Source organism: Oncorhynchus masou, chromosome 18 (genome assembly GCF_036934945.1).
Source record: "Oncorhynchus masou masou isolate Uvic2021 chromosome 18, UVic_Omas_1.1, whole genome shotgun sequence".
NCBI lineage: Eukaryota > Metazoa > Chordata > Actinopteri > Salmoniformes > Salmonidae > Oncorhynchus > Oncorhynchus masou.
Genome location: NC_088229.1, coordinates 68,628,611 through 68,644,808, shown reverse-complemented (window position 1 = coordinate 68,644,808; position 16,198 = coordinate 68,628,611). Strand labels below are relative to the sequence as shown.

Sequence of the window (16,198 nt, the reverse complement as noted above, 5' to 3'; positions counted from 1 at the left end):
CCTGCTCGGGCAGGGAGTGGTAGTGTATATCGATGACGTCTTGATTTATTCTGCCACACGCGCGGCGCATGTGTCTCTGGTGCGTAAGGTACTTGGGCGACTGCTGGAGCATGACCTGTATTGCAAGGCGGAAAATTGTGAGTTTTTCAAACAGTCCGTTTCCTTCCTGGGGTATCGTATTTCCACCTCCGGGGTGGTGATGGAGGATGACCGCGTTACAGCCGTGTGTAATTGGCCGACTCCGACCACGGTGAAAAAAGTGCAGCGGTTTTTAGGGTTTGCCAATTACTACAGGAGGTTTATCCGGGGTTTTGGTCAGGTGGCTGCTCCCATCACCTCACTGCTGAAGGGAGGACCGGTGCGCTTACGTTGGTCAGCAGAGGCAGGCAGAGCTTTCAGTCGTTTGAAGGAGCTGTTCACCAATGCGCCCGTGTTGGCGCATCCGGACCCCTCTTTAGCATTCATAGTGGAGGTGGATGCGTCCGAGGCTGGGGTTGGAGCCGTGCTGTCCCAGCGCTCGGGCGTGCCACCCAAGCTCCGTCCGTGTGCCTTCTTTTCGAGCAAGCTCAGCCCAGCGGAGCAAAACTATGATGTGGGGGACCGGGAGTTGTGAGCTGTAGTCAAGGCTCTGAAGGTGTGGAGACATTGGCTTGAGGGGGCTAAATACCCTTTTCTCATCTGGACTGACCATCGTAATCTCGAGTATTTCCGGGCAGCTAGGAGACTAAATCCACGTCAGGCTAGATGGGCCATGTTTTTTACCAGGTTCCGGTTTACCCTCTCATACCGGCCAGGCTCCCAAAACACGAAAACTGATGCTCTGTCCTGCCTCTATGATACCGAGGAGCGGTCCGTTGAGCCAACTCCCATCATTTCACCGCCATGTCTCGTGGCACCGGTGGTATGGGAGGTGGATGCGGAGATAGAGGAGGCGTCACGGTCAGAGCCGCCCCGCCCAAACCGTCCAGTGGGGACTCAGTACGTGCCGAGGGGGGTCCGGGACAAGCTGATCCGGTGGGCTCATACTCTCCCCTCCTCGGGTCATCCGGGCATCAAGAGGACAGTGCTGAGTCTGAGAGGAAGATACTGGTGGTCCACGCTGGCTAAAGACGTGAGATTTTATGTCTCCTCCTGCTCAGTGTGTGCTCAGAGCAAGGCTCCTCGGCACCTACTTAGAGGGAAATTACAACCCCTCCCCGTTCCACAACGGCCGTGGACACACTTATCGGTGGCTTTTCTTACCGACCTTCCCCCGTCCCAGGGAAGTACTACGATCCTGGTCGTTGTGGATCGGTTTTCTAAGTCCTGTCATCTCATCCCGTTGCCCGGTCTCCCTACGGCCCTGCAGACTGCAGAGGTCTTGTTTACCCATGTCTTCCGGCACTATGGGGTGCCTGAGGACATCGTTTCTGATCGGGGTCCCCAATTCCCGTCCAGAGTGTGGAGGGCGTTTATGGAGAGACTGGGGGTCTCGGTCAGCTTAACCTCAGGTTTTCACCCCGAGAGTAATGGGCAGGTGGAGCGCGTAAATCAGGATGTGGGCAGGTTTCTGCGGTCCTATTGCCGGGACCGGCCTGGTGAGTGGGCAAGGTACGTTCCCTGGGCTGAACTAGCTCAGAACTCCCTACGCCACTCCTCAACTAACTTGTCCCCTTTTGAGTGTGTGTTAGGTTACCAGCCGGTCCTGGCCCCATGGCATCAGAGCCAGACCGAGGCTCCTGCGGTGGAGGAATGGGTACAGCACACCAAGGACACCTGGCAAGCCGTTCAGGACTCACTACGGTTCGCGGGAGAACGGCAGAAGAGGAGCACTAACCAGCACCGCAGTGAGGCCCCCGTGTTTGCACCGGGGGACAGGGTCTGGCTCTCGACCCGAAACCTGCCCCTCCGCCTGCCCTGTCGGAAGCTGGGGCCGCAGTGTGTGGGGCCATTAAGTCCTGAGGAGAATAAACGAGGTGTGTTACAGATTACAACTTCCTAGGTATTACCGTATTAACCCCTTGTTTCATGTGCCTCTCTTCAGGCCGGTGGTGGCTGGTCCCCTGCAAGAAGGTGAGGTGCCTGAGGTCCCTCTATCCCCCTCTGGACATCGAGGGGTCCCCGGCGTACACAGTTCGGGGCATTCTGGATTCGAGACGCCAGGTGGGGGGCCTACAGTACCTCGTGGACTGGGAGGGGTACGGTCCGGAGGAGAGATGCTGGGTTCCGGTGGGGGACATTTTGGACCCTTCTCTCCTGATAGATTTCCACCGACTCCACCCGGATCGCCCAGCACCACGTCCTCTGGGTCGTCCTCCAGGACGGTGGCAGCGCGTCGGGGGGGGTACTGTCACGACTTCCGCCGAGGTTGGCTCTCCTGCCTGTTCGGGCAGTGCTCGGCGGTCGTCGTCACCGTCCTACTAGCCACTACCGATCCCTTTTTCGTTTGTCTGTTGGTTTTGTCTGATTGGTTTCACCTGTGTGTATTTTAGTTAATTAGTGTCCTTATATGTAGTAGGTTGTTCCGCCCTTGTTTTGAGCGGGATTGTTTTTGTCTTCATGTCGTTTGGTGGAATACTTGTGTTTTATTCTCCGGTCTATTATGATCCTGTGTTGGATTATTCACCCTGTGTGTTGGGTTGACCGTCGTCTTTTGTGCATCGGAGAATAAACTGTCAAATCACTGAAACCTGCTCTCTGCGCCTGATTCCACCCACCTTGGTACATCGTGACAATTATATCATATTAAATTCCATCATTTGGTGTTTTATGTTGACGGTTGTGTCTCAGGCACCACTACAGAATCTCCCATAAGTTTTCAATTGGGTTGAGATCTGGTGATTGAGATACAAGCAGACACACACAAGCCTTTAAACCCTCTATTCTCTTTTGAGACCCCTCTTTCAAAATCACTGAGATCGCTTCTTCTAGCCTTTGTAGCCAAAATAATGGCCAACTGGGCAGTTTTATGCAGGACCCTAAGCATGGTGTTGTTACGTTTTAATTACTTAATTAAGGAATCACAACTATGTGGAAGCACCTGTTTTCAATATTTATTTTATTTATTTAACCTTTATTTAACTAGGCAAGTCAGTTAAGAACAAATTCTTATTCACAATGACGGCTTACCAAAAGGCAAAAGGCTTCCTGCCGGTCCTGGGTTTTAAAAAATTATAATAAATACAATATAAATATAGGACAAAACACACATCAAAACAAGAGACACAACACAACACTACATAAAGAGAGACCTAATACAACAACATAGCAAGGCAGCAGCACATGACAACACAGCATGGTAGCAACACAACATAACAACAACATGATAGCAACACAACATGGTAGAAGCACAAAACATGGTAGCAGCACCGTCAACAGCACAGTCAACAGCCCTAATGTCAAGAAGGTAGAGACAACAATACATCACACAAAGCAGCCACAACTGTCAGTGAGAGTGTCCATGATTGAGTCTTTGAATGAAGAGATTGAGATAAAACTGTCCAGTTTGAGTGTTTGTTGCAGCTCGTTCCAGTCACTAGCTGCAGCAAACTGAAAAGAGGAGGACCAGGGATGTGTGTGCTTTGGGGACCTTTAACAGAATGTGACTGGCAGAACGAGTGTTGTATGTGGAGGATGAGGGCTGCAGTAGATATCTCAGATAGGGGGGAGTGAGGCCTAAGAGGGTTTTATAAATAAGCATCAACCAGTGGGTCTTATGAGGGTATACAGAGATGAACAATTTACACAGGAGTATAGAGTGCAGTGACAATATACTTTATCCCTCATTTACTCAATTGTTTCCTTTATTTAGGCAGTTATCTCTCGTTGGATGAGAACATTCCCGCCCTCTTCTGAAAGAGATAGATGGAAGGCATGGTAACGTGTTGAACATGCATTGTATTGGATAATAAATATTCACTACACAAATACTAGATATGTATATACACGTTGCCTTTGATATCTCGGGAGATGCTGCGAAAAGTATTGGAGGATGCGGGCATCGATCCCGCTACCTCTCGCATGCTAAGCGAGCGCTCTACCATTTGAGCTAATCCCCCAGCTGTTGTTAAAGGGGACGTTTTGGGTGCTAGACTCGCAGTACTGGGCCAATTAGTTATCAGTGGCTAGGTTTCATCCACTATTTGAAGATTTTTAAGCGAAAACTATAACATTAGCACAAAAAGATATGCACATTCTACCTAAAAGGGGATGGTTGTAGCGAGAACATGAGATAACATTACGTGAGTCCAATGACTTAGACATAATGGTTATTCATGACAGTATTTGTACGAAAAAAAGCGTTTCCATGCGCTATTTGTCACATAATCTATTTCACCGACAAAAAAAGCCACCCTTGTCGAATGAATTTTGTATTGTTGACGTTTACAAGTCATTTCAAAGAAATGTCTATTTCCTTGTACATTAGTTTTCGGGAAGGGACGCAGCTGACAGTGTCATGTGACCTTTCTAAGCCAATCGCAGGGTAAAAACAAACCAGCTCAATTCAGGAAGTGAGTCAGCTGACAGATGTCATATTATCACAATCATATTGTAACGTTAGTCCAACTCCAAGAAAGATTTATTTGTTTAAAAAAAACTTGTAATACACTATTATTTATCGTGATTCAAACGGTATCTCACGTAAGATTCTAATGGTTGAAGTTTACAAAGTGCTGCTGCAGGATTTTGGACTCTGAATTCGTGATTTGTCTACTCGTCTCGTCTGCTCCATTCATGGCCAGTCCAGTCCCGTGTGTGTCTGAGTTGGTTGCCGAGGCTCGACGTGTGTACGAGCAGAGCTTCGGGGGAGATGGTCCACAGGTGGCAGTGTGTGCCCCAGGCAGGGTCAACCTGATTGGGGAGCACATCGATTACAACCAAGGATTCGTCCTCCCTATGGTAATAATGTCATGAATGTTGTGTTTATTATATCAATGGTTGTTTATTTAGGACTGTAAAGTGTCACTTATATAGTCCAGTCCACACTGGGTACACAGATAAATGAACTCCCTGCCGTTTGCATTGACAGCTGAAGTACAGTACCGGTCAAAAGTTTGGAAACACCTAATCATTCATGGGTTTTTCTTTATAATATTTATTTATTATTCTACATTGTAGATTATTAGTGAACCCGTCAAAACAATGAAATAACACATAGGGAATCATGTAGTAACCAAAAAAGTGTTAAATCAAAATATATTTCAAAGTTGCCACCCTTTGTCTTGATGACACTCTTGGCATTCTCTCAACCTGCTTCATGAGGAATGCTTTTCCAACAGTCTTGAAGGAGTTCCCACATATGCTGAGCGCTTGTTGGATGCATCATCCCAAACGGGTTGAGGTCAGGTGATTGTGGAGTTTAGGTCACCTGATGCAGCACTCCATCAATCTCCTTGGTCAAATAGCCCTTTTTTATTTTACCTTTATTTAACTTGGCAAGTCAGTTCAGAACAAATTCTTATTTTCAATGACGACCTAGGAACAGTGGGTTAACTGCCTGTTCAGGGGCAGAATGACAGATTTGTCAGCTCAGGGATTTGAACTTGCAACTTTCCAGTTACTAGTCCAACACTCTAACCACTAGGCTACCCTGTCGCCCCAGAGGTGTGTTTTGGGTCATTGTCCTGTTGAAAAACAAATGATAGTTTGTGCTGGGTAGGCAGGCTCAAGCGCAAACCAGATGGGATGGCATATCGCTGCAGAATGCTGTGGCAGCCATGTTGGTTAAGTGTGCCTTGAATTCTAAATAAATCACAGACAGTGTCACCAGCAAAGCACCCCCAAAACATCACACCTGTTCCTCCATGCGTCACGGTGGTAACCACACATGAGATCATCCGTCTACCTACTCTGCATCTCACAAAGACACTGCGGTTGGAACCAACCATCTCACATTTGGATTCATCAGACCAAAGGACAGATTTCCACCGATCTAATGTCCATTGCTCATGTTTCTTGTCCCAATCAAGTCTCTTCTTTGCGTTCCAGGTGACTACCTCATGAAGCTGGTTGAGAGAATGCCAAGAGTTTGCAAAGCGGTCATCAAGGCAAAGTCTGGCTACTTTGAAGAATCTCAAATATAAAATATATTTGGATTAGTTTATCACTTTTTTGGTTACTACATGATTCCATAATATGGGTTTTTTCATAGTTGTGATGTCTTCATTATTATTCTACAAAGTAGAAAATTGTACAAATCAAGAAAAACCCTTAAATGTGGTGGTGTGTCCAAAATGTTGACTGGTACTGTATGTGGTTATTTGATTAGTACAGGGTCATTGTATGTAGACGAGGAGACATTGGAAATGTACATGACATGGCTGTACAGATACCCAGCCCAGAAGCAAAGGAGACATCTGAGATGTACACTACCGTTCAGAGGTTTGGTGTCACTTAGAAATGTCCTTGTTTTTTAAAGTTAACCCAATTATTTTTTATCCATTGAAAAAAACATAAAATGGATCAGAAATACAGTGTAGACTTTGTTAATGACTATTGTAGCTGGAAAGGGCAGATTTTTTAAATCGAATATCTACATAGGCGTACAGAGGCCCATTATCAGCCGCAAATTACCAGTCTCAACATCAACAGTGAAGAGGTGACTCCTGGATGCTCTGTCCAGTGTCTGTGTTCTTTTGCCCATCTTAATCTTTTCTTTTTATTGGCCAGTCTGAGATATGGCTTTTCCTTTGCAACTCTGCCTAGAAGGCCAGCATCCCAGAGTCGCCTCTTCACTGTTGACCTTGAGACGAGTGTTTTGCGGGTACTATTTAATGAACATGGTTTTACAGATCCCCAGCCAAGAAGCACTCATCAGTCAGTCACATATCTCCAATGCGGTATCTCTTTCATCCTTGTGCCAGGCTCTGCCCATGGTGACGGTGGTGGTTGGCAGTAGGACCTCTGGCCAGAGTGCCTCCATCATTACTGCTGCTAAAGATGTGGAGGAGCCCAGGAGAGTGGACTTTGATTTGCCCAATGACAAGGCTCCTCTGTCTCCTGGGAAACCCAGCTGGGCCAATTATGTCAAAGGAGTGGTGCAGCACTACAGAGGTGAATGGAAAACAATACCTCATGTTTCACATCATGAGTCCTGTTAAAATGTGATGTGTTGTGTCACTCTCTCTCTCTCCCCCCCTTTGTCTCCTCTCTCTCTCTCTCCCCCTTTGTGTCCTCTCTCTCTCTCACTCCCCCTCATTCATATATATATGTATCGCTGTCTCCCCCTCTCTATATCTCTCTTTGTCTCTCTCTCTTTCTCTCGCTTTCCCCCCTCTCTATATCTTTCACTTTCTGCCCCCCCCCACCCTCTCTCTGTTTCCCCTCTATCTCTCTGTCTCTCCCCGTCCCTCCCTTCAGCTCCTCCAGTCCCAGGGTTCAGGGCAGTGATAGCCAGTAGTGTCCCTCTAGGGGGCGGTCTGTCCAGCTCAGCCTCTCTAGAGGTAGCCATGTACACATTCCTACAGCAGCTCAAGCCAGGTGAGTGGACTATATTTGGGTGACATCCAATAGTCTGAGTGAGGCTAGATGTCATAATGCCATCCCACTACCCTCCTCAGATGACGGTGACACGGTGGCGAAGGCGGTGGCGTGCCAGAAGGCAGAACACACCCATGCAGGTGTGCCCTGCGGCATCATGGACCAGTTTGTCTCCGTGCTGGGCAGGGAGGCTCATGCTCTACTCATAGACTGCAGGTAACAGGCCTGGTTATAGGCTCAAGTGTTATGTATGGCTAATGCTATAGGCTCATTGTAAAGTAACGCTAACACTGTACTTAAAAGGGTTGTTACTGTCTTTTTACTGTGTAATACGCTGCTGTTGTCCACTCAGGTCTCTGGAGGCCACTCCTGTCCCTCTGTCAGACCCAGGCCTTGTCATCCTCATCAGTAACTCGAACGTGAAGCATTCTCTGACGGGCAGCGAGTACCCTAGCAGACGACGACAGTGTGAAGAGGCAGCTGCCATCTTGGAAAAGGCCAGCCTGAGAGATGCCACACTGAAGGACCTGGAGGGTAAGAATGAGAGGATGTTCTAGTCTAATACAGTCAATCATTGTGTTCTGATATTTCTTGTGATCCCCCATTGTTCCAGATGCTAAGAGCCGATTGGATGATGAGACCTATCGAAGGGCTCGTCATGTAATTGAGGAGATAGATCGGACGGCCCAGGCAGCAGAGGCCCTGAAGAAAGGGGCCTACAAAGAGTTTGGCAAACTCATGGTAGAAAGCCACAACTCACTCAGGTGAATAGAGAACACCCTCATAGAAATCTTCAGTCAATGTGTTATTGTCCAGAATACTTTTTTTCTGCATGAAAACTATGATAGAAATGCATCCCTCGGTAATGTGTTCCCTACTGTCAGGGACTTGTATGAAGTGAGCTGCAAGGAGCTGGATGAGCTGGTGTCTGCAGCCGTAGAGGTGGAGGGTGTGTTTGGCAGCAGGATGACAGGGGGAGGGTTTGGAGGATGTACCGTCACACTACTGCAGGCTGAAGCCATAGACAGGACCATGCAGCACATACAGGTGAGGAAGAACACACACACACACACACACACACACATACACACACATACACACACGGCAGGTGAATTGTTAGATATTACTGCACTGTTGGAGCTAGGAACACAAGCATTTCGCTACACCTGCAATAACATCTGCTAAATATGAGTATGTGACCAATAAAATGTTATTTGACACACACACTGTGAAGGGAACTTGGTGACAAGCTTGCACAAACAAATCACTGTGGATAAAAGCTCTTTTAGAATCTCTTCTGTCACTTTAAGACAAACTGCTCAGTCCCGGGGCTGTGTCTTGCCCGGACAGCCCTGAGAGAGAGAGAGAGAGAGAGAGAGAGAGAGAGAGAGAGAGAGAGTGTGTGAGTGAGTGTTTGTGCACGCACGCCTGTCTGTGTGTGAGAGCACTGAGCATGGGTTACGGCAGAAGAATAAAAGCTAGCAGCGTCCCTTTATTAGCATTCGAGTCCGGTCGCCTCGCTGTCCTTCTCTCCCGTCTCCCACTGCCAGCAGCTCTGAAACAAACAGCCTTTTGCAACTAGCCAGGCCTCAGCTCACTGACAGGAATCCTAAACAGCACAAGACCATGAAGCAACAGAACTATTGATAGATAAATCGACCTGCGCAGAACAACGTCTTTTTACAGATCCAGCTTCCAGACACGCTGGGACTATATTTTCTGATCTTTTTTGTCTTCTCATCATTCTTGGGTCTTTTTGTGACTCACTCATATCCCGGATACAGATTCGCCCTTCCACCTCTGAAACCAAAGTGTCTTCAGGATACAAAAGACACTTGAAACTTCTAAGTTTGTTTGAACAGCACTGCATTCCATAGAAAGGAGAGAAGAACAGGAGTGTTCCACAAGAGTTCCACCACTTCCAATCCAGAGTGTTCTAATCTTGTGTTCTAACCTGAGCAGAGGTCGTCTCAGTGCCTGAAGATGCTGAACCTAAACTCCCCGGACAGCAACACTTATAGCAACAGTAACTCCCTGTCGGATCCCGTGTCTCTCAACGTTGGCGGGGAGATCTACACCACGACCCTGGACACTCTGACACGCTACCAAGACTCCATGCTGGGGGCTATGTTCACCGGACAGATCTCCACGCTCCGGGACAAACAAGGAAATGTGTTCATCGACCGCGATGGGAAAGTTTTCCGCTATATCCTGAACTTCCTGCGTTCCAGCTCCCTGGACCTGCCGGAGGGGTTCTCTGAGATGAGGCTGCTGAGGAGGGAGGCAGATTTCTTCCAGATACGCCCCCTACTGGATGAGATACGGCGGCGCGTCGAGGCCGGACCGCTCAGCCTGAGAGACGCACCCAGAGGAGCCATGCTGCTGTTGGATGTGGACTGCCAGGTGTGTGTGTGTGTTTTTCTTTGCGTGTTTGCTAGTGTTGTAGTGTAAGCATGCGTGTGTGCATGTGTGTTGGTTAATGTGGATCGTGGGTGTGCCCCCACATTAGCACTGCAGCATCAACCTGTCGTTCTCATTCCAGGTACGCGTGCTACACTTCAACCTACGCCGTGCTCCTGAGAACTACGAACTCCGCACATGCTCAGTGCGCATCCTCACTGCCGAAATCTTCTGTACCTGGCGTGCCTTTCTGGTTCTCCTTTGTGAGCGCTTCTCCTACCTTAACACCCAAGGTCCTACCTCCCCCCTCCCCAGTGACCAGCGCCACAACCGGCTCAAACTGGAGTGGGTTCCCCGGCCAGACGCACTTCCCCAGGACCAGTATGAGAAACAGCAGTACCGAGGACTCGTCGTCTCGGACTCTTGGGCCACACAGACCCACTCTGGGGACCTATGTGATGTCATCATCCCGCGCCGCAGCCCCTGTGAGGTCAAAGACATGCGCGGGTTTGTGGAGGAGCTGCTGACGGTGTCTCTGGCGGAGGGTTTTAAGGTCGACTCAGTGACCCCTGACCCCATGGACATTTTGAACTGCCGTACTCTGCAGCTTGTGCGTTAGTGATATAGCTTATTCCAGCTCACCACTGAACCACCAGTCATAGACTTACTAAAATAACAAAGGTCACCCTATGTTGTTTCCAACGTACTGAAAATTACTGCTTATGAATGGTCTATAACTAACATTGGAAAGGTTGATCTATAATGTTTACAATCCTCTCTTTGATGTGAAGCTGAGACTGATCCTGCCATCTGAACCCTCTAACGAACTCTGACCTCAGTAGCCCTGCCGTGGAGTCCGTTCTAAACGGTAGGGTAGGCATTCATCTGGTTTTACAGAATAGACCCTGTCCCCAACAATAAGGAATGGTTGTCAGCTCGTCCTGTTGATGATCAGTGCATTTGTTAAAGAGAGAGACGGAGACAGGGTGTGTTAGAGTTTGTGGATTGTCTGTGAGAGAGTGTGCTGCATTGGTAGGAGGGGTGATCTGACCATTCCACAGAGCGGGTATGAGTACATTTGTTGGTACTGTTTTGTATAACAGTGTTACATTGTAATAAACTGACCAGTCTGTAGATATGTTTTCAGCTCATCAATTTAATAAAAACACTACTAAATGAATTGTATTTCTCCCTGAACCCCCTATCACTCAGACTGGTTCAAGTTCCTTTCCTCAAATAAAATAAAATGTTATTGGTCACATACACATGTTTAGCAGATGTTGTTGGGGGTGTAGTGAAATACTTTTGTTTCTAGCTCCAGCAGTTCAGTAAGATCTAACAAGTAATACCTAAGTAATTCACAACAATACACACAAATCTAAAGTAAAGGAATGGCATAAAGAATATATCAATATTTGGACAAGCAATGTCGGAGCGACAGACTGCGATGCAGTAGAATAGAATACAGTATATACACAGGAGTAATGCTAAATATGTAAACATTAATAGTCGAACGCTAGTCCCTTTAATAAAGTGGCCAGTGATTTCAAGTCTATATACAGTTGAACTCGGGAAGTTTACATACACTTGGGTTGGAGTCATTAAAACTCGTTTTCAACCACCCCACAAATTTCTTGTTAACAAACTATAGTTTTGGCAAGTCGGTTAGGACATCTACTTTGTGCACGATACAAGTAATTTTTCCAAGAGTTGTTTACATAACCTGAAAGGCCGCTCAGCAAGGAAGAAGCCACTGCTCCAAAACCGCCATTAAAAAGACCGACTAAGGTTTGCAACTGCACATGGGGACAAAAATTGAACTTTTTGGAGAAATGTCCTCTGGTTTGATGAAACAAAAATATAACTGTTTGGTCATAATGACCATCGTTATGTCGGTAGGAAAAAGGGGAGGCTTGCAAGCCAAAGAACACCATCCCAACTGTGAAGCACAGGGATGGCAGCATCATGTTGTGTGGGTGCTTTGCTGCAGGAGGGACTGGTGCACTTCACAAAATAGATCACTTCATGAGGGAGGAAAATTATGTGGATATATTGAAGCAACATCTCTAAGACATCAGTCAGGAAGTTAAAGCTTGGTCGCGAATGGGTTTTCCAAATAGACAATGACCCCAAGCATACTTCCAAAGTTGTGGCAAAATGGCTTAAGGACAACAAAGTCTAGGTATTAGAGTGGCCATCACAAAGCGCTGACCTCAATCCCGTAGAACATTTGTGGGCAGAACTGAAAAAGCGTGTGCGAGCAAGGAGGCCTACAAACCTGACTCCGTTACACCAGCTCTGTCAGGAGGAATGGGCCAAAATTCACCCAACGTATTGTGGGAAGCTTGTGGAAGGCTGACCAAAACTTTTGACCCAAGTTGAACAATTTAAAGGCAATGCTACCAAATACTAATTGATTGTATGTAAACTTCTAACCCCCTGGGAATGTGATGAAAGAAATAAAAGCTGAAATAAATCACTCTCTACTATTATTCTGACATTTCACATTCTTAAAATAAAGTGGTGATCCTAACTGACCTAAGACAGGTATTTTTTACATGGATTAAATGTCAGGAATTGTGAAAAAGTGAGTGTAAATGTATTTAGCTAAGGTGTATGTAAACTTCCGACTTCAACTGTATAAATGGCAGCAGCCTCTAATGTGCTAGTGATGGCTATTTAACAGTCTGATGGCCTTGAGATGGAGGCTGTTTTTCAGTCTGTTGGTCCCAGCTATGATGCACCTGTACTGACCTCGCCTTCTGCATGATAGCAGGCAGTGGCTCGGGTGGTTGTTGTCCTTGATTATCTTTTTGGCCTTCCTGTGACATCGGGTGCTGTAGGTGTCCTGGTGGGCAGGTAGTTTACCCCTGTGATGCGTTGGGCAGACCACACCTCCCTCTGGAGAGCCCTGCGGTTGCGGGCGGTGCAGTTGCCGTACCAGTCGGTGATGCATCCCGACAGGAGTTATCAATTGCTGTCATCTATAAAAGTTTGAGGGTTTTAGGTGCCAAGCCACATTTATTCACCCTCCTGATGTTGAAGAGGCGCTTTGCGCCTTCTTCACCGCACTGGCTGTGTGGGTGGACCGTTTTAGTTTGTCCATGATGTCTACGCCGAGGAACTTCAAGCTTTCCAACTTCTCCACTGCTGTACCGTTGATATGGATAGGGGGGTGCTCCCTCTGCTGTTTCCTGAAGTCCACGATCAGCTCCTTTGTTTTGTTGACGTTGAGTGAGAGGTTATTTTCCTGGTACCACACACCCAGGGCCCTCACCTCCTCCCTGTAGGCTGTCTCATCATTGTTAGTAATTAGGCCTACTACTGTTGTGTTGTCTGCAAACTTGATGATTGAGTTGGAGGCATGCATGCTGAGCATGCACCCTTGTGGGGCCCCAGTGTTGAGGATCAGCGAAGTGGAGATGTTGTTTCCTACCTCCACCACCTGGGGGCGGCCTGTCAGGAAGGTCAGGACACAGTTGCACAGGGTGGGGTTCAGACCCAGGGCCTCGAGCTTAATGATGAGCTTGGAGGGTGTTGAATGCTGAACTGGAGGGGCTTTTAGGGTGTTGAATGCTGAACTGGAGGGGCATTTAGGGTTTTGAATGCTGAACTGTAGTCAATGAATAGCATTCTCAACTAGGTATTCCTCTTGTCCAGATGGCATAGGGCATCTGTACTGACATTTTGTCTCTGTACTGTACGAGGAAGGGGGATGTGATGTGTAATTTTAGAATGGAGAAAGGAGGAAGTAAGTGAGAGGAAAATATTAGTATGGAAGAGGAAAGATGCCTGGTTGGAAAACAGCTCCTCTTCCTCTTATCCATCTACTCAGTCCCCAATGCAGCTTTGTTTGCAGATCCTGAAGGAAACATGTATGTGCAAGCAATAGGATGATGATGATGGCTTCACTTGTATCTTTACATTACTGTTTTTAATATTTTGAACTAACTCAATAGCAAATAAATTAAACTTATTAGTTTTGGATTTCTCTCTCTGCAGGAGCGATACAGTGGATCCCCAACTTTCTACATCACAACTCCCTCACAAGGAGCTCGGGTCATGAGTCTATGAAGAGCAAATACTACATTTTTCCATCAAGTACAACTTCATCGCAAAAAAAAACCAACACATTCCTATTAATTTTTCTAGGATCTTTTGTTCACTTATGTAGCAATGTTTAATAAATCATGTGGGGGTGAAATGAGCAGGCAAATCAATCTATTGGATTACTTTTCTTCAGATATGAATACAGCTAGTAATTGCCAAGCACTAAAATCAAATAAAGTATAATATCTTGTGGTTGCATCTGAAAGACTGTAATAATGTTGTTTTGTACAATTACAAAAAATGCCATTAATATGGGATGATTGTTCCACTATAAATAAACAATAAACAATCTTCTAAACTTCAGAATGGGTTTGAGACGTTATACTTCATGCAACATCTGAAAATGTATTTGGGGAAATTCTTTTCATATTACATTTGGAGCCAAACCCATTTCTTTGCTCATGCCCTCCCCTCCCTGCTGATTCGTATCCCGGAAGGGGAGGTGAAAGGAGGAGTTTCTCAGACGAGGCGAGCCAGTCAAGTTGCGCTCTGTGGGTCAGGGGCATCATCAGGAAACATCGAGGCTGCCTTGGCTGGGCAAAGGAAAGAAAAGTGGAATAGCTACCAAACAAACACAGGATCCGACTTAACGTATTTCAAGACAAGTCGACGACGTGCTTTGGGACTCTGATTCGATGTTATATTGGTTAGGGAAGTTGAGACGTGGCAGAGCTGGACGCCGACCAAGCAGTGTGAATTAGCTCGGTGAAAGCGTAGTGGACACGGTTCGGAGTAAGGTGAGTTTCAAAGGGCCCGAGCAAAAGAGGAGTGTCGCTTCTACAGGTGCTGTAGCCTGTCGTTAGCTAGCCAAATAACCTAGACATCTAGTTATGGTATCAAATTATGATTGGGCAAGATGAATTTACAGCTACTGTTTCGAGTTTAAGTCAACGTATGTATTGTTGCTAAGGGACTCGGGGATAACACGGGTACATGCTAACTAGCTGGTTAAACTAGCTAGCTACTAGGTAACTTTCTCTTGATTTGCCAGCTATCATCTTGTGATGAATGGTTAACTAGCTGGCTAACTAGGTTAGCTCGACAGTGTTGTTGGTTATCCGCTGCCAAGCCATTCATTCCATTCAACGTCCAGGAGGGAAAGGGTCTGTAGTAAACCTTAAACGCATATGATGATGATAATAATAATAATAATATAATGTTTTACTTTTCTATACAAGGGACTGAAACAAGCAGCTTTTGGCTAACTAGCAAATTGGCCAGCTAACTTATTTGCTGCACAAGTTGGTGAAATAACTAGTTCTTAGCCGACTACACTCAACCCCACGGTTTGCGATGGACTAAATCGTGCCTTTGAGTTTAATTGGCCAGTTGAAATAACTAAAACTCCATGGTCATCACAAACAATTCACGTTTTTAGTCAGCTTGCTGATGGGAAGGTCTTGACTTTTGATTTAATATATAGCTATATATACACAACACAAGTATGTGGACACCCCTTCAAAGTAGAGGATTCGTCTATTTCAGCCACACCCGTTGCTGACAGGTGTATACAATCAAGCACACATCCTTGCGATCTCAATATACAAACATTGGCAGTAGAATGGCCTTACTGAAGAGCTGTGACTTTCAATGTGACACTGCCATAGGATGCCACCTTTCCAACAAGTCAGTTTGTAAAAGTTCTGCCCTGCTAGAGCTGCCCCTTTCAACTGTAAGCACTGCTATTGTGAAGTGGAAATGTCTTGGAGCAAGAACAACTCAGCAGTGAAGTGGTAGGCCACACAAACTCACAGAACGGGACCACCAAGTGCTGTAGTGTGTAAATATTGTTTGTCCTCGGTTGCAACACTCACAGCCAAGTTCCAAACTGCCTCTAGAAGCAACATCAGCACAATAACTGTTCAGCAGGAGCTTCATGAAATGGGTTTCCATGGCCGAGCAGCCGCACACAAGCCTAAGATTACCATGCGCAATGCCAAATGTCAGCTGGAGTGGTGTTAAGCTCACTGCCATTTGGACTCTGTAGAAATGCCTTCTCTTGGGTGACGAATTGCACTTCACCAACGGACAACTCTGGGTTTTGCGGATGCCAGGAGAACCCTACCTGCCCGACTGCATAGTGCCAACTGTAAAGTTTGGAGGAGGAATAATGGTTTGGGGCTGTTTTTCATGGTTCGGGCTAGGCCCCTTCGCTCCAGTGAAGGAAAATCTTAACGCTACAGCATGCAATGACATTCTAGATGATTCTGTGCTTCCAACTTTGTGGCAA

The 16,198-nt window shown here is 46.6% G+C and overlaps 2 protein-coding genes and 1 non-coding gene across 6 annotated transcripts in view; 2 read left to right on the top strand and 1 right to left on the bottom strand.

The window, feature by feature from the left end:
- Nucleotides 1-3,964: 3,964 nt before the first annotated feature.
- trnaa-agc (transfer RNA alanine (anticodon AGC)) lies at nucleotides 3,965-4,037 on the bottom strand. The gene has a single exon. It is a non-coding gene; the product is annotated as a tRNA-Ala (tRNA).
- Nucleotides 4,038-4,471: 434 nt separating this feature from the next.
- galk1 (galactokinase 1) lies at nucleotides 4,472-14,274 on the top strand. Of its 2 annotated transcripts, XM_064924353.1 has the most exons (9): nucleotides 4,472-4,878; nucleotides 6,843-7,032; nucleotides 7,339-7,458; nucleotides 7,539-7,674; nucleotides 7,811-7,992; nucleotides 8,072-8,222; nucleotides 8,343-8,505; nucleotides 9,421-9,861; nucleotides 10,001-11,043. In XM_064924353.1, the coding sequence occupies exons 1-9, from the start codon at nucleotides 4,714-4,716 to the stop codon at nucleotides 10,475-10,477; spliced, it is 2,025 nt and encodes a 674-aa protein (XP_064780425.1). In that variant the 5' UTR covers nucleotides 4,472-4,713; the 3' UTR covers nucleotides 10,478-11,043. The 2 variants fall into 2 exon arrangements, with proteins under 2 accessions (XP_064780425.1, XP_064780427.1); XM_064924355.1 differs by lacking the exons at nucleotides 9,421-9,861; nucleotides 10,001-11,043 and adding an exon at nucleotides 13,861-14,274 and having other exon boundaries at nucleotides 4,480-4,878.
- A 129-nt stretch (nucleotides 14,275-14,403) lies between these two features.
- LOC135505191 (LLGL scribble cell polarity complex component 2-like) overlaps nucleotides 14,404-16,198 on the top strand; it is a 28,606-nt gene continuing 26,811 nt past the window's right edge. For all 3 annotated transcript variants that reach the window (XM_064924352.1, XM_064924350.1, XM_064924351.1), the window contains exon 1: nucleotides 14,404-14,705. The gene's annotated coding sequence lies outside the window, so the exon portion shown is untranslated. The remainder of the gene's footprint in view (nucleotides 14,706-16,198) is intronic.

What these genes read in the sequence shown, in the direction of transcription:
- galk1 (XM_064924353.1), top strand. Translation starts at nt 4,714, where the DNA reads ATGGCCAGTCCAGTCCCGTGTGTGTCTGAGTTGGTTGCCGAGGCTCGA. An exon ending in AGTGGTGCAGCACTACAGAG is followed by an intron (nt 7,033 to 7,338) that starts GTGAATGGAAAA and finishes CCCTCCCTTCAG; the next exon opens with CTCCTCCAGTCCCAGGGTTC. An exon ending in GAAAGCCACAACTCACTCAG is followed by an intron (nt 8,223 to 8,342) that starts GTGAATAGAGAA and finishes CCCTACTGTCAG; the next exon opens with GGACTTGTATGAAGTGAGCT.